A 21,621-nucleotide genomic window follows, 5' to 3' on the forward strand; every position below is an offset into this window, starting at 1 on the left:
TAGCCTTATGTAACTAAGTTGCCACCAATTAAGACTGATGTGTAGTTCTTCTCTCCCAAGTCAGAAAGGTGGCAACAAAATGCTACCAAAAATTTGATCATCTCAAAAAAGGTGTTTTCCTATAATCTGACTATATATATTGAAAGATTTTACCTAGTTTAGTAATTCTATGTTCACTTTAAATAGAATATATTGTGCTTTACAGAGCCTAGATGTCTCATACATTCTGAGATGAAGTAGGAAGTGTTTCATGTGCATTGAATATTTAATATGCCTCATAAATGACAGCATGTATCGAAATTTTGGAGGTATTTCCTCTGCCTAAAATCTGCACATTTTTGTATTTGACAGTGAGGTGTAGATTGCTTCATCAGAATGTTTGAAACAGAAAATAATTTACTCTGTTGTGGTAATTAGTTCTCTTTCAACTAGGCAACATCTCCAAGTAGAAATTTTTGGCCAGTTGTGCCCAAAAATAGAGAAAAAAAAAGAAAAGGAAATAATTCTATGTTATTTATTCCTCATTACAATTCTGCAAATCAAGACTGCAGATCATTGGTTCCTTAATTTTCCTTGCCACAGAAACCAGTTGCAGGATAGAATCAGGAATGGAACACTGTTCATCCATGTTCTTTACTGTATCACCATTATCTTCAGCTTTCATTTCTAGTGGAAGTTTCCAAAAACCTTTTTTTTATGAAGGACACAGAGCAGTTTGGCATCATCCTGAAGTGAACTTAAAATGAGAAGGAATTATTTTCTTTAAGGAAAGGTCCTTTACACTTTTGGAACAGTGGAATACTGAAAAGAGCATGATTATTCTTAGATGCAAATCCAGTGTGCAGCAACTTTCCCATCTTGGGCTCAACACAGGAAATGTAAAGCTCAGGTAACTAACAGCATGATGGTGAAATCAAAATGTAGTATCTGAGGACTAATAAATCAAGAATAAATCTGAAACAAGTCTACTGTAGATGCATAGACCTGCTTATATTTATCTGCAATGTGTTCTCTTAAAGAGAAATAAGGTATTGACCAAGAGATCACATGATTACTTTCAATTTTGCATATTACCATATAAAATATATTGTATATTCTCAGTGACACTGAATCAGGAGTAACTAATTTATTTCAAAGATTACAGCAGTATAACTGAAGTCAGCATCTGTTCCAAGGGTTTGTTTTTTTTCTTCCAAAGAGATTTCAATGACACACATTTCAAATGCAGATTCAAATGTAGTTATAAAAAAGCAACAGAACGAAAATCCCTCATTTCCTTTACTAATGGTAAAAACTCCTAGATTTTTTCCCCTGATAAATAATTTCTTATGAAGTTCTAAGTCATGCTGGAGTTTTACCACTCAATTTCTTTACCAGAAAAAATCACCATGAAGATTCACATTCCCTTTTGGAGATACAATAGCATCTTGCTTTGAAAATACTAACCTGTTGGAACTTTGAAAGAACCCTAAAGTTTAAGGCTTAGAATTCAGCTTCTGATTTTTTTACCATACCCTTCAAGAGGTGTATTGTCTTACTGATATTAGTAACAGTGGAGTACAATATTGTGCTTTGTGGCTGGTTTGCCACATTTTATCCTGGTGAGCAGGATAACAGCAGGCCTCTGGGAGATTTACTTACCAAGGAATCCAAATACTAGGTTCAAGTTAAAAGGCATAAGGCCATAAAACTATCAGGGCAGATGCCACACCTCTTTGTGTACACCAGCCTCTTCCTCTTCACTCAATGGTGCATGACAACTGTGAAGGGAATTTCTCCAGCAGATCTGTCTCTGCTTTGATGCTTCTCTTTAGGGACAGAGAAATACTCAAGCAACTTCAGACCAAGAAATGAAAAAAGAAGCTTGAAGATCCACATAAAACAATATGATCTACACTATATTATAGCAGGAAAAAAAATCTTATAGAAGAAATGTGTACTTGTATGACTGATGGCATGAATAACTATACTCCAAATTATGTAAGAATTCTGGAAAACAGTTTGATCAACAAAGTCCATAAAACTTATTTTTATCAATGACATGTATTGTTAGGCTGTATTTTTGGGCAGAAATTATTATAACATTGCTATAATACTAAAGATTTTCCACACAAAAATGCCTCCCATGAAGAAAAAAAACCAAGAAATGTCAACCAAAAATAAGGTAATGTTCTTTTCCTAGGCCCCTCATTCAAGAAAGTCATTCATCAGCACTGCCAAGTGAACTCGAGAAAGAGCTTGTTAGAAAGTTCCCTTTGCTTGAAGTCACTATCACACATTTGCATTTTTTGAGCCCAGAATACTTCTTTCTGAAATTATCTCTCTGCTTTTGAGTGTTTCTGTGTGAAAGACATATGTTTCTTTTCCATGTCACCCTTAAAAAGGGAAGAGTTTTCTGTGATGAGCATACCCATATACTGCCAGAGACATTAAAAAGAAAACTTCAGTTTTTTATTTATGTCTTTCCCAGAAAAATAAAACCCTCAGTGCCTTGGTTTGAAGTTCTTTTGGCTTGTTTTCATTTCAATTTTTTTGTCATAAAAATGTTTCTAACTCCCATTAGCATTCACTCCAATTTGTGATACAGATAGTAAGGTTATGGTTCTTGTAACCCAGAAAAGCTGAAGGGGTTTACAGCATTCTCTGGCTGACTCAAAGGGCATGAGCCAGAGGGCAGAATGGAGAATGGAAATAATGAGGAATAAGAGGAAGCTTTCTCTATTTATTTTCTAGCCTCCTGGCCTTGTATCAGTAATTCATGCACTGATACTCTTCAAAGAAATTGTTATTAGAAAAATGGCATTGACCTCCCTGGGGTTATTTTCTCAGGTCCAGCATGACTAAAAGTCTCTGCCTGAGCTTGTTGAGGTGCAGAACCAAATGAATTCAGTAGAAAGGCCATTAATGCTCACTTTAGGCAAACAGAAAGCATATCCACTTTCAACCATGGTTTTATAATCAGATTTTTTCAGGCTCAGTATATAATTTTAGGCCAACTGCTGAACTTTCAATAGCTTTGTTTCTGACACAGTAATGTGTACCTCTAACTGAGTCATTCTTTAGCATTTAGTTGTCTTTCTATTGCTGCAAGCTGTTGAGGAAGAGTAGGAAAATCTAGGGCTATGGCATACCTATTCAAGTCTCATGTTTGTTTTGACATGATGGCTTTGGAGGCCTGTTCCAGAGTTTGATCCAAAGTACTTCATATATCAAATAGAAAATCACCTTATCATTCTTTTTTGATTGAGAAAGCAATGTAAGAATCTCAAACAGTTATGAGTTGTGGCCTTGTTTTCTTGAAGGTGAAAAAACATAGATTCTCTACATTTTAGTGCATTACCTGAAAATCAAGCTGATATTATTCTTTCTCAGTCCTAGAGCTCTTATGATTCCATAACAGCAAAATCACTCCTGCTGGCTTACTTACCAAACCCTAAAAGATGCAGGGATGATGCAGTTCTGTCCAATGACAGAAATGCCCCTGTTCTTTCTACTATGTCAAACAAAAAGGTCTTGATGATTTTCCAAGCATTTAAGCAATACAGAAAATTTAAGTGCTGTTGTCATGGACTTTCTACTCACACAAAAAATCCTCCACCATTACATGAGGGTCTCATGCAAGATCTCTGCATTGTAGATACTGCACAAACTAACAGGCTTGTCCTCCATGAGAGCTAGGTCTCTCTGTGGTTGGTCTAGATGGATTTTTCCTTTGGAATTGTGGGAATGATTGGCAAATTTCCCCTAATTTGCCTCCCAAAAATCCAATAATTTAAGAATCTAAGCATTCCTGTAAGGAAATATTTGTGTCTTTTCAATAAATAGAAGATGAAATAATCTGTGGACAGGACACTGAAAAAGCAAGTGGCTGAGGGGTGGTGATTGCAGCCACGGAGCAGGAAAGAAGTGAACCTGGAATAATGACTTGTGTCCCAGAGTAGAATAGGTTACTACTAGAAGGAGAGTTGCAAACTACTTGGAAAGAGTTCTTCTGTTGGTGTCTTGTTTCTCCTGAACACCTGTAATGAAGCATTCTGACTCCCTGGGTGAGTAGACTTCATAAATAAGGCAAAGAAAGTAAGTACTTAAGGTCTTTAGTAACCAAAATCAAATTGTATTCAGTACAGTATTTTATTTCTTTATTACTATCAGTCCCTCTCCACTCTTTCCTGTTGTGACAGTAAAGTAAGGAATCATAATGAAATTTAAATGTACAGACTTATCAGTCACACAGGTAAGATGCTTTGTTAGCTGGGAGAGGCATTGCTCAGAAGTCCTGTTTTAGACCTTGTGCAGGACAATGTCCATACCACTGCATCATGTTAATAATTTGTCTTACTGAGATTTTGTAGAAACATAAAATCTGGAAACTTATTTAAAAGCAATAAAAATTAAACATAAGATACTGCAGATTTAGATAGTAACCTCAAAAAAAACCAAAAACAAAAACAAAAAACAACTCAAACATAGAAGATGCTGAAGGTACACAGCATAGGTAAAAGTCCAGCATTTTTTTGATTAAAGCTGGGTGAGATTCGTAGCTGCTTCAAAATACACAGATAGACAGTGTTGTGCCTTCAATTTTTGACATTGAAGGAATAATCTTCTACTATCTCTCTGCATATATTTTCATTCTTCTTCCCTCAGATTTTGCAAAATAAAGTCTATGAGATTCTTTTGCACAGAAGTATCAGGAAAATATTTCCTAGATTATAGTATCAAGTGCTATTTTTCTTTTCTTATTTCTCTTCTGAATGAGAAATTGCTTTAGATTAGATCTGCTCTGGTGGCAGCCACAAACCTGAGATAAGATTTATTACTTGGAATTCTTTGTGACTTAATCACATCAATGGAGATTTTTTTTTCAGCAACTGGAAAGCCTAAAATATTTAGATAGCTGAATAACATTCCTAGGTAATTCTAAAAACACCATTCCTAGGTAATTCTAAAAATTTTAAAAGTTAGAAGTGGCTAAAGGACTAAAGGAGCCATAAATAGGAAGTTGTGTCCTTAGATGTTCTAAAAATTCTTTATTCATCATAGTAGACTCTACTTGCTGCTATGATGAGAAGAGTAATCAATTACCCGTGTAGCAGAACTACTAAGTCACAGATAAAAATCATCAGGTGAATGTTTTGTCTCTTTGTTGCTAGAATTGCTTTTCACTACTGCTTATAAACAGGAAAAGGTATATAAAGAGTGATCACTTACTACTTGAAGCAAAGAAAGATACCCAAATCCTACATTATCAAAGTTTACTTTCACGTTTTTCCATCGGGCACTTTGATTGTTTTTTATGAGTTCCTCGCACTGACTAAAATTGTTGATTTGGTCGACTTCAAACCTTTCATCAGTGGTGGTGTTAACACAGTAGTAGAACTTCCCAGCAAACAGATTTACTCCCATGATGCTGAAAATTAGCCAGAATATAAGACAAACGAGAAGCACGTTCATGATGGATGGAATTGCTCCTAAAAGGGCATTCACAACCACCTAGTACACAAATACAGGGGGAAAGAGAAAAGAGTATAAGCATATTTACAGAAATGCATTTTTGTATACTGTTTCACCATTCCTTAATCAATGCTTATTCAGAAACTAATACTATACATTTTAAAGCAGTATATTAATAACTTTAGCATTGCACCATTCCTTTAAATTATTAACATTAGTACATGTAATGAAAATAAGTGAGATAATGAAAATAATTAATAGAAAAACAAAAGAGAAGATATGGTAGTAGTAAGATGATGCCTGACACTGACTTGTTCTAGACAAAAAAGAAAAATGTGCTAAATGAAAAATGTAAACAGAATAAAATTCTAAAAATGAATGAATTTATAGCTTAAAAAATGTTTAAAGCAAAATGGCAGCTTGTAGATTTGATCAACATAGTTTTGAAATTTAAGCTGGACATACAAATGCCATGAATCTAGAAACTAAGCTCTACATAAAAGATTTATGCACAAATTAAAGACATCACTTTATTGCCTTATTGTTCCATGCAAGATTATAACAAAGATTAATTTCTTTGTATATGAAAGCAAGACAGGTTTGCAATATGTGTCTACTTGAATCAACATAATTTATTTCAAGCTCCAGTCTTGTTGTTTCATGAATTAAGTTAGCAATACCCTTCATTTATCTAAAAAAGGATATATTTAGGCCTTCTGATTTTGCATTTTGAATTACTTTTGGGGGGGTTACCTTCTCAGATATTTGCAGGCAAGATGTCAATATATCTTATGTAGCTAAAAGGTGCATTTTTCTGATATATACAGAAATTAATCACATGTGTCTGTCAGACCTATCAAAACTTCTGTAATGAGCAATTATTTTTCCTTAAGTATCCAATTCCAGCTTCTCATTTACATGTTATATTTTATTCAAAACTTTACATTTTTTCTTCTGTAAACTTGTGGAACCTGGTAAGGAGGTAAAATAAAATATGCAGTAGGGTTCTGACTTTCAGTAATCTAAGTCCTGCAGCAAGGCAGGAAAGGATTGGCATGGGTATTGGAGTATATTGAGTTGTCTTAGTCCATCTCTGTTCCCTGCAATATAGATGCATTTTCCCCACTACCAACATAGCTGTGAGCAAGCTCAGAACTGCTCAGTCTTACTACCTGTATTTCACAGCCTCTAGAAGGCCTTTGGAAGAGGAATATTGTGGTTGTGTTATTCGTCACTCAGCACCCTCCTCCCCTCTTCTTCCTAAGTGTTATGGTCAGCAATTAGAACCTGGTTAGAGATCTTAGGTAGAAATGTTGTTTGCAGGGCATATTTTCTTTTCCATTAAAAACAGTCTCCTCCACTGCCACACAGTAGAAAGGGAACCTTTCTGTAGCAGAATAACCCTTATCTTCTAAAGAACCACAGTTTTATTTTTTAAATTTAGCACTTTTTTATTTTTATTTTTTAGATTGCTTGTATTTTTGGTGATGAAAAGATCCCAGTAATAAATCTGTTGCTATTTAGCTTCATGGTATTGAGAACAACATAAAAATTAGAAATGGAATTAGAAATTCTGAAATTTGTTCCAAGTCTGACCTGATCTATGACACTGCAATATGCTATTGCTGCTTTGTAATTCTAGGCCAGCTAGTGTTTGTCTTTTCCCCCACTGATAAAAATGTTCCAGATGTGTTACACTGATTGAATTCCTCTGTTTATTCTTGATGAAAAACCTGAAAATAAAGATGTCAAGAAAGAAAGATGGGGATTTAGTTCTGCAACTCAAATGAATTAAGGTTACCTCTGCTCACACATAGAATGGTTTTGCAAAAATTGAGTGTCTGTAGCAGTTACCTTTATAACAACCCTGACATCCATTGAACCACAGCACAGATCCAGAACAGGCAGCAGAATAATAACAGCAACAACAACTGTTACAACAATTAGGAATTGATAATAGTTGTAGAAAAAAGGATCTGTACAAAACGCATCAGTGCGTCTTGCACTTAATCTTTAGATGAACAGGTAATGCAGTCTCACCACTGAGACTGTGGAAAGATCAGCCACATCTTCTTGAATAAAAAGAGAACAGCTTCCAGCAGCTGTTCCAACAATGCTTCCAACAACTTAATTCATAGAGGTCACTGAAAACCCATCAAATGGTAATAATTTTTGGTCACTACTGACCTGGCCTGGATGCAAACTGGTGACCTAGAGATGAAAGGCTCTGTATCCTATTACCAACCCCTTGAGCTATCCAGTCCCCCTGGAAGGTTTTTTAAGAAAAGAAGAAAAGAAAATTAAAACTTTTAGAAGTTGTTTTCTGTTTGCATTTTTTTTCTGTTTGATTTTTCCTCTTCAACAGTGTTGAGCCTATAAACCTATCATATTTATAGTGTAAAACTGTATTGCTACACGATGGTCAGATGCTCAGCTGACTGTAAAGTCCTCCTTAGCAAGAGGTCTTTAATTTCTTCAACACATACAGTTGGAGGTAATTGCCTTAACAGTGTTTTTCTGGTTTACATTTTTTTTTTTTTTAACTTTTTTTGTTTGGTTTTTTTCATATTTGCTTTGGGAATTAGCTGAGATATGTCAGGATAACCAGGAAATTACCTTAATATATATCCAAGATTGCAACCATACATACACAGACAACACATATAAGTTACAGTAAATGGACAGAAGAAAGGGAGAACCAATTGAAAAGTAAACTGAATGCAGAAAAGGGGTCAATTAGCATTTCTTAATGAGTTAATGTAGCAAATGAAAATTGCAATTCTCATCTTGTTGGAAAGAGTCTTTAGAAGGTTAAAAGTATGTCGGCAACTACAGCTCTTATTTTTGTTTGCTCTTAAAATCTAGATCAGATATACATGATTCAAAATGCATTTTTTTATTTTAAAAGGGGCTATTTCTCTTGGGCCTATTTTCTGTTATTTCTTGATACAGAATATAATGCCAGTAAATTGGAAAAAGACGTTTGCATAGCTGTTTTTTTGGTTTTATAAATTACCTATGCATTTCTTCAAGGCTGGAATGTTGCTGGTCAGGCTGACTCCAGTGAGCAAAGCTGCAAAAGCCCAAGGTGATTCTGCTTGTTCACCTTCCTATAGCTTCAGGTAGGTGGAACAGCAATAAGAACAAGTGAGAAGCAACACCTGATGCCCTAAAAAGACAAAGGAGCTCTAGACTATTTTACATTTCAGTCAACATTCATCCAGGGGGAAAAAATCATTGTGGGAAACCATGCCTCCTCTAGAAGAAAGCAGTATTTCATATATAAATATACACAATTTTTCATGCTTAAATTTATGTAACATTTATCTTCCAATATCAGGTTTATATATAAGATAAGAGAATTACTGCAATACTAATTGTATTCCTGTCTTCTGGCCAATATGCCTTTCTGTCAAGGCAAATTAGTAATCCAGATGTTTTTCATGGCTGCTGTTTGTATCTTCTTTTGAAATAATCTCCAGAGAAAACAGTAAAAACTGGACAAAAAAAATCAGTTTTGGTGTCAGAACCATTCATTTGTGTAGAATGAGGGTTGTCAAAACACCAGCTTATCCCTGCTGTATGAATAGAATATAAGGAAGCTTTACTAGATTGACTCCTGCTGTGGGAGACATAGCTGAACACATAGTGAGATATAAATGTATTTTAGTTGCCAGGGGAAAGTATTTTCCATGGATCCTGACACCTCAGCTGCCACAGACTTTGCAGGAATTTCTACATTTCAGCTGAGTAATGGATATATCAGAGCCTCCTGAAATCTGTAAACAAACAAAGAAAAATCTTTAGCAGTACTTATCCACTTTTCCATAACTTTTGCAGATTCTCTGAAGAAGTTCCTAACTCTCTTCCTGGTGCAAACGAGGAGGAAGTTACCATCTTTGGGATGGAAAAGGAGATTACAGGACTGTGTGTTGAACATTCTTTCTACTCAAAATTAAGAAGTACTTTAGTTGCCTCCACTCGGAAGGTATCAACTTTGTAATTTTATGCCTAAATAGGAAAAGTCCCCAAGGAGCTGCCATAAAAACATTTGCAGTGAGAGATGGAGAAGCGAGCAAGTAGACATTGGTCTGGATTCTTGGTGCAGCACAGAGGTAAGACTGCTGGAATGGCAGGAGGTACACGATGAGTGGACACAGATGTAGGCACAGGTGACAATGGGATCTGCACTGACCACGTGCTCATAGTGAAGGACCTGGAGGACAGCACACAAGGATGTCAACAAGACTGAAACCATGCTGACTTGACCAAGTGGGTGTCAAGTAACAGACAAGTGTATTCTCTCAAACTGTGGAAGAGTTGAGGCAAGGGAAGAAAGGACATCTGTATGTAAACATACAACAACTATCCCAGACAGGGGATCAAAAGAGCATCTGAGGTAGACCAGGAAGAAGCCCACTCCTTAATCAAAAAGATTAACTATCTGATGCTGTAATAATGGCTTTGTGCTCTCCCTAGTACTGTAAAATTGATGATGGAAATTGCCTTTTTCTGAAATTAGAGGAGCCTCTTCTACAAGACATAACACAGCAGAGAGTCGATGGGATTGGAGGAAACGCTTATGGGGCTTACTTTAGGAGCAGCTAAGTCAGTTGCAAATGTTTATCACAAAAGCAATGGAAGTAGTGGACCTGAGGGCCAGCAGACAGAATAAAAACACGGCCCAGTGCTGAGGATTAAGAGTGACCCTCAGCAGAGGCTCTGGATTTCTGCCACAGTTGTGAAGTGTGAAGTTTGGAGGTGCCCATGAATGAGGATAACTGGCAATGCAGTACAGGAAAAATATTCCCACATCAGATACCCTGTCTCGTCTGAGTGCATACATGGAGTTGGATTGAAGATGGCTGTTGGGAGGGGAAGGTTAAAACTGGAAGATTTGGTGAGGAGAGAATACTTTCCCTCAAAGTGAACTTGAAGCTGAGAATGCTAAGCCTGTCAGTGTGGGAAAACTCCATTTGTTATACCTAGTGTTGTTTATCCTCTGCCTGTTTGGAGAAGCAGAATTCCTGTGTAGACAGAATACACTCTCAGAGACATGCTTGAGCCTCCTCTGGGAGACAGAGAGCTCATAAAAGCACAGTCTTGTGATAAGCTGTGCATGCACAAAGCCCTTTCACATACTGGGGCAGGCTGCGGGTCCTGCCGTCCCCACGAGGATGAAGTAACCCTAAGGCAGCTTGTGTCACTGTGTGTCTCTGCCTCCCAGCTCTGCTGGCAAGGTAATGAAATAAATTTACTCTTGGCATTTGAGCTGTGTTTTGCTGGTCACCCTGGTTACCTGTGGATTCACACAATGGCTGTCTAAGGATAAAAGTTCTTTATAGTGAAAGGATAAAGTATATGTACTTTGCCACAGTACTATTGGAGATGGGAGTTTTATTCACAGATAATAAGGAAAATTTATCCCATTTTATCCATGTTTGTATCAGGTGAAAAACATTTGTGATATTGCAGCCTAGCAGATTAGGACAGAACTGGAAAGGAAGAAAGAGAGAGAAGGAATTGAGATTCATTGCAATAATTCTTTTACCTCAAAACTAGAAATGTTGTCATTGAATAGCTTGGAGTGGCCCCCTGGGAAGAAGCATGCTGCATGTGCTTGGTGATCAGCTATGAACTGGCTGTAGAGGCAACAGTGAATGAAAATTAGGTATATCTGTGAGAGAAACTGCAACCTACTTGACATGATCCAAGTAATGGTTACAGAGGAACTAGGAGACCTAAAAATGTAGAATAATCTAAGTAATTAAAACTTTCTCATTTTCAATTAATTCCTCCTATTTTGTCTCAATGGATTTTTTGCAATAAACTAATTTTCATAAGTTTGTCCCACAAATGGAAATCAGAGTGGTACACCATGCACCATGTTGATATGAATGTATGATCTATAATCCACTAACTACATGCTATTGTTCCAGTTTTTACCTGACTGGAAAAAAAAAAAAAAAATTAAACCACAAACCTCCCTAAAACCCTTTCTATCAATTAGAAATTTCCCTTCACCCAGCTTAAAGCTGTTGTTGCCATTTTTGCACATCTGAGAAGAGTCTGGTTTTGTCTCTTACCTACCTTCCAACCCAAATTACAGGTAATTAATGGATTTTGCCATTAATAGGCACAGAGTAAAAAAACTGGTTTCTATTTTTGCTGCACAGTTTACCCTAATTCTATGTGTGTTCATATATTTTATTTTTAATGACATGACCTAGGATTATGTAAGGTCAGGATTAAGTAACATTCAGTAAAATGTTCAGAAAAGTTGTAAGAAATTTGAAAATATAAAAACTTCCTTATTTTAGCATATAAATTAATGTTTATCTCTAAGTCACGATCACTAAAAAATTAGCAAACCAAAAGTTTGGAGAAGTAAATTATGATGGTGGGACTATACTATTATTTAAATCAATTTTTAAAAAAGCAAAAAATTTTTTTTCTGAAAGAAACAATGAGTACATTTTGTCTGTGTTAGGCATGAGAAGCACCTTGTGTGAACCAATTGAAAAAAAATTATAAATGACAGTGTCTTCAATTTTTGGAGTAAAAGGAAGACTGTATTGGGAATATACAGTGAAGATTATTAGAAAAGTACCATTTAAAGCAATGATTGTAAAAAAGTTGGACTTAACTGAGAGTATGCAAAGTCAGGCAGGTGGAAAGAACATGGTGGAAAGAGACCCGTCAAGGAGTTACAAGTAAATCTTAAGTCTGAACAATAATGAGCAAATAAAGCTGAAATAAGAGATAAAAGGTCTCAGAGGGTAAGAAAATCACTCCCTGAACAAGACAATTGCTGTATTCTCTACTTTTCTGTAACTGTTACTGCACAAGTGCACCTGACTGGAGAATGCTTCTCATAGTGAATTTTGTCTTCAAGGAAAGCAAAATACTTTCTCAAACAATGCACCAACTATTTTTATAACACTTGGTGCTGGAGAAATTTCCTACTATTGGGTAGTGAGTTTATATCTTGGAGCGCCACAACTGTTAGCAGAGAGGTTCAGCTAGGTGATTCAGAAGTTCTGTTCTAGCTTCAATAAGAAAATTTAACTTGCTTAAAGTAACAACACTAGCATTTCTTGTTCACGTCACAGTCTATTAAAAGCAAGCTATGCTGAGGATTTAACAGAAGATGAGTTTCTGGAGCAGCCTGATTCTGTTTCTCGCCAGAAATCAAGTATGCAAAAAGTACTTTTGAAGACAATGTAGAAGAAAAGACATAATTTTACATAATGTACTATAAAGTAAAATGATTGTCTGCCAAGCAATAAACCACTCCATTAGTTTGAGAAGACCTGGTAAACATTGTAAAGAGACATGAGCATGAAAACAGAGCAGTTACTTGATGTGGGAATAGTATCTTTGTATTTCACTGGATGCAGTAAAAAACCCAGTTTCTTGCCCTCCTTGGGCATTCATGAAATGTTATCAACTTTTATGTGCCCTGTAACATTTTCAATTAAAATGCAAACTATATTATGTATCCCATTGAATTTTTTTTTAAATTTTGATCCTAACAGTAAGGGTTTTCTGTAAGATAAAACAAATACGAAACTGGAAAAAAATTGTATAGTTTTCAGTTATATAAAGTAACTCTTCAAAAGTTCTCTTCTTGTTGTAGAATTACAGTCTAAAAAATACTAAGACATTTCCTGTATGGTTTATGAACATCTATATAGACAGACTTCAAAGTTTTTAAAATTTTTAATTGCCTTTCAGGAGACACAATACATCTAATAGACTTTCATCAAAACTCAAAGTTAATGATAAGATCACAGTCCTCAAAAAGTCCTTCCAAGTGCATGATGTTTAGATCAAAAAAACATATTCCTCTATTTCTAAGAGAAATTTGCAGAAAATATTCACTCACTTCCTTGAGAGTGAATACATAATTCTTAACTGTGAGATGAAGGACTAAACTGACACTGAACGTGGTTGCTACTGATGCATCATTTCCACTGCAGCTATAAAAACCCCTGCATTAGTGACACCCCCCTGCAGTTTGTGCTTGCAAGGCTTGTAGATCTAACCAGTGGATTTTGCTAACCATTCTAGGGAATGCAAAATTTTTATATCACTGACATGTCTCCTGCAGGACATTTTTAAACCCCAAGAAAGATAATACTCTTACTGGCATTTTGTAAAAAAAATTTGAGAACTAGTGTCCAAGAATGGTCAAAGAAGACTGAATTCAGATTCCAAGAAGGGATTTTATATGATATATATTGTGTGTATACACTTGGAGTGATTTACTTAATGTAACATATAGGGTGTTTTAAATTACACAAAAATCTTAAACTGCAATTATGTAAATCTCTGCTGTTGTGACTATTCAGATCACAGTATTTTGGTGTGTGTTTAATGTATTAAGAGTAAAATTCAAACATTTTTTCAGGTTATTTTGAGTATATTTGGTATAAATTGAGTAACAGGGTAAAGCATAGATCTTTCCAAAACAATAGAAAAGCCAGATTCAAAATTTTAAAGAAAACAAATTTTTATCTCTGTTAAAAAACAACTAAAAATCTTAAAATAGCTGAAAAAAAATGCCCATTTGCTCATTTTCATGGTTTTTTTCTTCAACAATGAAATTTCAAAAAGTTATTTCCAAAGATTTAAAGCAATTGAGAAGCAGTGGAGGATGAATATATAGAATCTACTTTTACTGGTACTGGGATTTGCAGATGAGATTGTCTCTCCTCCTAACCCTTAATATAAGATGTAGTGATTAGTCAGACTGTACTCATTAGGGGTAGAAAAGGGGGAAATACTGGACCCAAAAGAGAGGTAAGGGGAGGAACCAGGGGTCCACCCCATCCAAGCTGAAATGTATCCTATATGAAATAGAAATGTATAGCCTGTTATTGGTTGTGAATCTGTAATGACAGACACTTGATGCTATGTTTTATAACTCAATTATATGAGAAATTTTTCTTTCAGACTAATGAAGTTTTGAGTACTCTTGAAAAAGCCTCATTGCTACTTTCCTGGTAAGGGAATCTAAGGAATAGCCATTGAATTTTAGAGGGAATTTAAGACATCAAATACTCTAATTTAGATTTAAAAAGGTATGAAATTGGACTGGAAATTTGAAATACAGTAAATGTTTAAAGCCATCAGCCAGAAATATGCATAAGGCATGCAAAACTGAAAGTGCAAGTGGATTTCAGATTGTTTGCTGCCTTCTACTATTTCTCTAATAAACCAAGCACGGCATGACATGCTTTATTTTGTGAAGTTAGACACAAATGCATGCTTTATTGTCACTTATTCTCTAACTCAGCAAAGCAAATGTACTCTGTGTTCTACATTTTCAAGTAGCATACCAGTTCAGAACTAGCGCAAAAGCATTGTACTGCCAGTACTAAAAAGCTAAACAAAAAGCAATGGGTATATTCAAATCTCAGTTTGCAGCTACTTCTGCTGAGGACATACACTAATTGAGATGAGAATATAAACCCTAAGACAGAAATTTAAATTAAATTAAAGCAATCCTTTACTTTGCCTTCCAGCATCTGGGTGGAGTTGGTTTTGAGATTCAATATAGAAAGTATTAAAATTTCTCAAAATTCAGTATACCAGCAGATATTCTAAATGCCTTTAAGATGGAAAAATTCACTTCTGTGCCTAAGGCAAGCACAAGCTATGGATTGCCTGTACCCTGTTTTGGTGCAAGTGATTCATATATCTTATACTCACGTTGGAAAGAGAATTATGAAACAGCATAATTATAAAATTAATTGTAACTAAAGAGTATAACTGAAGAATTCTAAGAATGTAACTTAAAATCTGAAGTGTAGGCATATTTAGGCATAACAGAATAGTCATTAGTATGTACTGACTGTGTAAAATGCTGCACTCTTCCAATTTACCAGAATGAAAAACTTACTTAAGGGAAACATTGATTGAATTAAAGTAGTTGAGTACTTGGCAAACTGTTTTAGAAAATGATGCAGAGCTTCTTATATCCACAGCCTCTTGTGGAATAATTCAGATATTATACACTTTCAGTGCAAAGTTTGCACAGTTTGGAGCATGGGTAAACATTAAAATTTAAATACATGCTGAATAAAAATTCTGTTTTATCACAGCTCAGTGTAGGTATGAGCAAAATAAGAAAGCCAAGAGGGCTGCTTTATCTTTACTTTCTGCAGACAGAAAAAAAAACCCCTCTTTTTTATGAATTCTTATGAAATGAACTCGGTTTCTGAGAAGATTTCAATTTGACTATGGTCTTATGAGCTGGTCAATTATTTATCATTTGAATATTTTTACTGTTCGTGAGTCATTCATAAAGTAATGCCAACAGCTGTCAGTGAGCTGTTTTGAATACTTGCCAAGTGCTTTGGAAAAAACCCACTATTTCATCAGTGCAAGTAGTGACTATAAGGCCTCTGCATATTTGGCCAGTCAAATCTGCTAAGTGACTGGAATCAGGCACATCATTGACTGTCATTAATATTGGAGGATAGAGCTGAAGCCTATTTCCTTCTCCAAGCTTCTCTGTGATTCCTAACCAGTAAATTGCTCATGAATTATTCATGTTGTGTAGCTGAAATCCTATCATAGGATTGGGCTCCTGGCAGAGTTTCATAGTTATTCAGCAAGCAGTAGGGGAAAGCAGTAAATAGAGTTCAAGTAACAGGTACCTTAACAAGAGCTTCTTTTTGCATGAATATCCTAAATCTTGTAAGTGGAAAATTTGCTAAGGTGATCATGTAAAGATCCAGAAAAAATGAATAAAACATTTGGCAATCAATTTTAGCATCTTTTTAGAAATGGTCTTTTCTTCCAATATCATTTCAATAGCTGCATTTTTTTTTCCTCTCTGCATATTATCTGTACTGGTCTCCCAGTCCTCCTGAAGCTGACCAGAACATCATTAAAAACATAAAGCTGACAGCAGTTTCCCAACATTTCTCTGCACAAAACCACATACATTTATCTGAATGTTCATGAACAGTATGTACAAAGAAAGACAAAGAGAAATGGCTAAATCAAATAGTTGCATATTCTGTGGTACTTGACCAGCTCTTACCCTGCTGAATATCACTTCATGAGTTTCATATAAGGAGAAAACTGTTAAAAGTCAATTTGCTGCATGAAGCTGAAGTTTATTAATTCAGTAATCATTGGTTAGCAATGTATGTTCTGCTGCATTCTGAAGTGAAGATAGGTAGTCTGCTGAATATAATTTCAGGAAAAGAATTTGAAGCTTCAGTTTGACTTCATTAATCTTAGATTTTTTTTCTAAAGATTTTGTATTGTTTCCTCTTCTGTTTCCATGACGAAGGAAAAAGCATTCTCTTAAAGCACATTTCATTGACATGCATATAGAGTTAGTTTGCATTCAGTGGCTTTAAGGAACAGAAGGTATAAACAAATGAAAAAATAAGTCAAAATGCCTTCTTGAGTGAGATGAATAGTAAGCAGGGCCTCTAAATTACTCAGAGTAGCAAGAAATAACTTTATATACATTGTATTGAATATTGAATAGAGATTAGTTGAAATAAAAGAAGCATTTACCTTACAAAAATAATAACTTCATAGAGGAATCAAATAACTGATATGCTTTTAAAGTCAGCCAAACTCAGAAATAGATTTAAACCACTAGTGGATATGAATGTATCTGTGGTATCATCTAATGAAATTCAATGGGCTTAGATTAAAGGGAGTTTATAAAATATAATGAAAAATGAAGAAGTTCAATTTCTAGGAGAAAATATCTTTCTTAGCTAATGCTAAATTAGATTCCTGTATAAATACTTTGATATATTTATCAGTAAAGAAATCAGTAAAATTGTGTTACATTTTATTTATTATTAGCACTCTCCTAAGAGAGTTCATAGTTGGCAATTTCAAAGACTCATATGAAAAACTCCTGAGATTGGCTAGAAAGTAAAGTAACCTTAATGAATATAAGTTCTATGTGATAACTGCATATGGATTTAGGTGAATGGATGAAGCTTTTTGCTTATCTGTTAGTAAAAGATATGCCATAAACGATAGTGCAGCCTCTCTGCATGGACTTGTCATTCCTTGTTGTGCATGCATGTGTTCTTTATATGCATGCATAGTTTCAGATTCTTTCACGTGGTCTTACCCTCATGCCTTCAAATCGTGACAAAGCTCTTAGAGGTCTCAAAGCTCTTAGTGTCCTAAGGGACTTAATGGCACCAAGTTCAGAGTAACCCAATGCATTTGCTGTTAAGCTAACCAAAGAGACCTATACGAAAACAGGAAAGTGAAAATTATTATATGGTACATTCTGCTTTACATACCATAGATGTGAGTTATACACTTCGTTAGAAGAGTCTAACTTTGGATCACTTTCTTCAGGAATAAGGAGTCTTTCAAGTTAAAAAAAAAAAAGAAGAAGAAAAAGAAAGAAGCAATATGAAAGGTGAATAGGAAAACAACCAAACAAAAAATCATAAGATAACTAATATCTGGATACAATAGTACTTCTGAATTTTATCCTTTGCTACTGATCTGAGGACATTTAGAACCACAAAACCTGAATTATATTAATCTCTCATTTTTACCAATTTAAGTATTGGTCTTATTTTTTCTTTGTTTTACAATACTATTGGGGTCAGTAATTGTGGTTGATAATGTCATTTGATTGCTCACCACTGAAAGGGAAGGGATTGAAGTTTATGTTGAGCTACACGTGGGTCACAGAATAACATTGCTCCTCTGAAAATTGGTAAAAAGGATTGGTTTTGTTATGGGCAGTTATACTGACTAATCCTTTTGCCTGACTGCTGAAATTATGAGCTTTAAAAGCTGACATTAACCTGGACTATGCTGTTTCTAAGACCTTAGAAGAACAGTTCCATCGGTGGAAGAATTTGACAGGCCTTTAAATATTCCATGTCCCTACATTACCTCAGTGCAAAATACTACATTCTCCATATTTGCTATGGCTCCTGAACAAAATATTACTTTCTTTTTGTTTCCCATTTCCCCTAAATGTTCCCTCATTATGCTGTTCTAATTCCTTAACTATTTATTGGGCCAAAAACAGCATAATGTTCTCATATTCTGTTTCATTATAAGGAACAATGTGTCAGCTAAAGAGATAGGATCCTGCTCATATTTAAAAACAAGCATTATATGTGCAATCTTTAGGTTTTAAAAGTTAACAGCTTTTCTGAACTTTTCAGTAGCTCTAGCAACTACAAAACTTGGTTCTTTTGAAACCTAAATTTATTTTTTCCAGCACATTCATTGTATTACTGAAAACTTTCAAGTTGCCATAATCTAAAGGAAAATGAAAGAAAATATCCACATGTGTAAATCCAGCATTTACCATGAAGTAATTCAGACACTTTAATATGTGCTATACCTTCACCTAATGATGTATTCACATTTTCACATTCACAAGATGACTGTTTGGGATAGTACGATTTAAATGAGGTCAAATATTACAGAAAATTAGTTTAAAAAATGAACAGCTGCTTCTGCTTGCATGCTCGTTCAAGCTTTTTTGTTGTAGGTGCCACTTAGGTAGCCATTTTGAGAATTTCAATACTAAAGAGCAAAGTGTTTTCTGAGAGAGGGCACTTTCTTCATGTATGAAACATGGCTATCTGTAGCTGTATATGTGGAGTTGAATCCTCAATATATTTAAACCATGATGAACACAAATCAAAAATGTTGTAAACACCCATTAAAAAAAAAAACCAAGAAAAAAAACCAAACTGAAGAAAATTAATTGTTCTGATGCTCTAGTCAGCCCTTGTATGATGGAAACACATTGAAAAAGTGTTGGATTCTTGGCAATACTTTGGAACAATAAATTCTTATAAAGGTCTCTTTTTGTCTATTCAGTGTACATTTCTAAGTCATTGAAACCAGGACAAAAAGAATCCTAATTTTAAAACTGAGCTTGTTCAATACTTGGTTTTTGTATATGTTATGCCAGAAATTACTGTCTTGAAAATGTAGTGACTGGTCCTGGTTTTGTAACTCTGTAGAACATAGCGTTGGAGGTTCACCCACAGAAATCCATGAGCTGCAGAAACAGCATGCATTCCTGCACACTGGAGGTTTTTTTCCCCAGGGGGTATACTTAGGATATTCTTAAATGCTCCATAATTCTATCAATGGATCAATAAATGTTCTCTCCCATCTCACAGCACAGTACCATAGAGCTAGAACTGTGAGATAACCCTTGCAGCAAAGATTTCAAACACACCCGTGAAGACTGCAAGCTCAGTAGTACTTATTGGACTTCAATGCTAATTCATCCCCACTGCCAGTGCTAGAGATATATCTTGCTTTCCTTAAGGAGCCCTAATTTATCCACATGCCAAATTTGTGGACATGATGTTCATTTCCTTGCCAGGGGAGTTTTGATTCAGATGGTTGTCTGATGTCTGGTGGATCAGACACACATCTGAGTGCTGGATTCAACCTAGACCACAGCAGGAGGAATGATGGGTCTGAAGGTGGGAGCGAGCAGCCCAGGCCAGAACACCAGGCAGGATGACCTCCTTTAGCAGCAGTGCTGGGATAAACCCCCAACTGCCTGGGGGCTCCATGCAAGGTCCTTCTGTTCTGCTGGAGAGCTTCCAGTCTCTCAACATAGCAAGGCAGTGCCGCAAGCATGAAGTGAAAGACAGAGAAACATGGAATTTGTCCAGCTACCTTACTTTTCAAATTGAAAAGTAAACTAGTTGGCATTACTAGATTTTATGGCTGCAGAGAAAGTAAGTTTAAAAATTACCAGATAAATAGAAAAGTGTCACTTAAGAAATGCACTACGTACATCGACGATCAGGAAGTCCAGCCAGCACCAGGCATTAGTAAAATATGTTTGGTAGCCATAGGCCACCCACTTCAGCAGCATTTCCAGGATGAAGATGTAAGTGAAGACCTTGTCAGCATATTCCAGCATGGTCTTGATAGTTTTACGTTGTTCAATATATATGTCTTCAAAAGCCTGTGAGTATAAACGTTCAAAGATTTTGTTACTGCACATGCATCAGGTTGTAACACAACAAACCAAAAAAGGCAACAAAAAAGGCAATAATATTCAAGAAATGGCAATGCTATGTCATTTCTATCTAATGCTTCTTTTTCTGGTAACTCAGAATATATCTAGTTTTTCCCTATGGAAATGTATTTTCCAGCTCACAGCAGGAAGAAGCAGATAATACACAGCAACCACTAGACTGGTCAGATATTTTTAAAACTTATTTATTTATTTATTGCTGATAGTGAATTATTCTTCTCAGATCATATTGCATATTGACAAATAGAATTGATTCTGCCAAGTGTTGTGCCTGAACTAAATTCTACTGAGATCATTTGGCTTGTATGTAGGTAGACCCAACTACAAAATCCAGGGCCATAGCTGTAAAATTTTGAGGACAATGACAATACAAGCTACATTTTGTTTTAAGTCCCCTGGCTTCCTAAAAATTTTAAGTTATAAATCTTAAGTGTTGGCAGTGGTCTAATGAGCTTACAATACAATTTTGAAACACGATTTTCTTTATTTTGTAGGAAGTTAAGTAACCTGCCAAAAGGTAATTAAATCTGTCAGGGTCAATGCTAGATATACTCTGCATTCTTTTATAATAAATAATTTGCCTAAGAAACATCACCTCACTGTATTCATATAGGCTCACTTTAATTTAAAAATGCATCTATAATTTCTTTCTTTTTAATCATTATTTGTATGTCTGAAAAAACATATTATTGTTAGGGTTTATTTAATTTATTGTTATAGATTTTTATTATGGTTGGCTTCCCTTTATTCTACCCTTGCATGGTTGTTAGAGCAAATTCATGCTTTTGCAGATGTCCCCCTTCAGTCAACAAAAGTATGAGCCAGTAGAAGCTGAATTGTAAGTCTAAATAATAAATTCTTATTCTTAGAAAGGAATCAAAAAAACCCCATTCACTCTTAGTTTGCTGTTCTAGCACACAGCATTTACAGAGCTACATAAGCCAGCCCTGGACCTTGCAAGGTGTTTTGAACCGTTTCTGCCATTATAGTTCCAAACACTCCAACAGTGACAGTCCTTTTCCCTGAGCTACAGCAGTAAACAGCAGAGAAAGGAGGGAGTACACTCAAATAAGAAAGTTTAGCATGTTCTCTTCTTCACATGTGGTTTTTCTCTGCCTGAGGCACAC

The 21,621-nt window shown here is 35.4% G+C and overlaps 1 protein-coding gene across 10 annotated transcripts in view; it reads right to left on the reverse strand.

The window, feature by feature from the left end:
* LOC103814404 (sodium channel protein type 1 subunit alpha) overlaps positions 1-21,621 on the reverse strand; it is a 59,939-nt gene that overhangs the window by 5,912 nt on the left and 32,406 nt on the right. For 8 of the 10 annotated variants that reach the window (XM_030240751.2, XM_050977032.1, XM_050977030.1 and 5 more), the window contains 3 exons: positions 20,249-20,422; positions 17,576-17,698; positions 5,212-5,493 (listed from right to left, as the gene is read on the reverse strand). In XM_030240751.2, the coding sequence (XP_030096611.1) occupies positions 5,212-5,493; positions 17,576-17,698; positions 20,249-20,422 (579 nt within the window). The remainder of the gene's footprint in view (positions 1-5,211; positions 5,494-17,575; positions 17,699-20,248; positions 20,423-21,621) is intronic. The other 2 variants (XM_050977028.1, XM_050977029.1) reach the window with 1 other exon arrangement.

The sequence above is a fragment of the Serinus canaria genome, chromosome 7 (assembly GCF_022539315.1).
Source record: "Serinus canaria isolate serCan28SL12 chromosome 7, serCan2020, whole genome shotgun sequence".
Taxonomy (NCBI): domain Eukaryota; kingdom Metazoa; phylum Chordata; class Aves; order Passeriformes; family Fringillidae; genus Serinus; species Serinus canaria.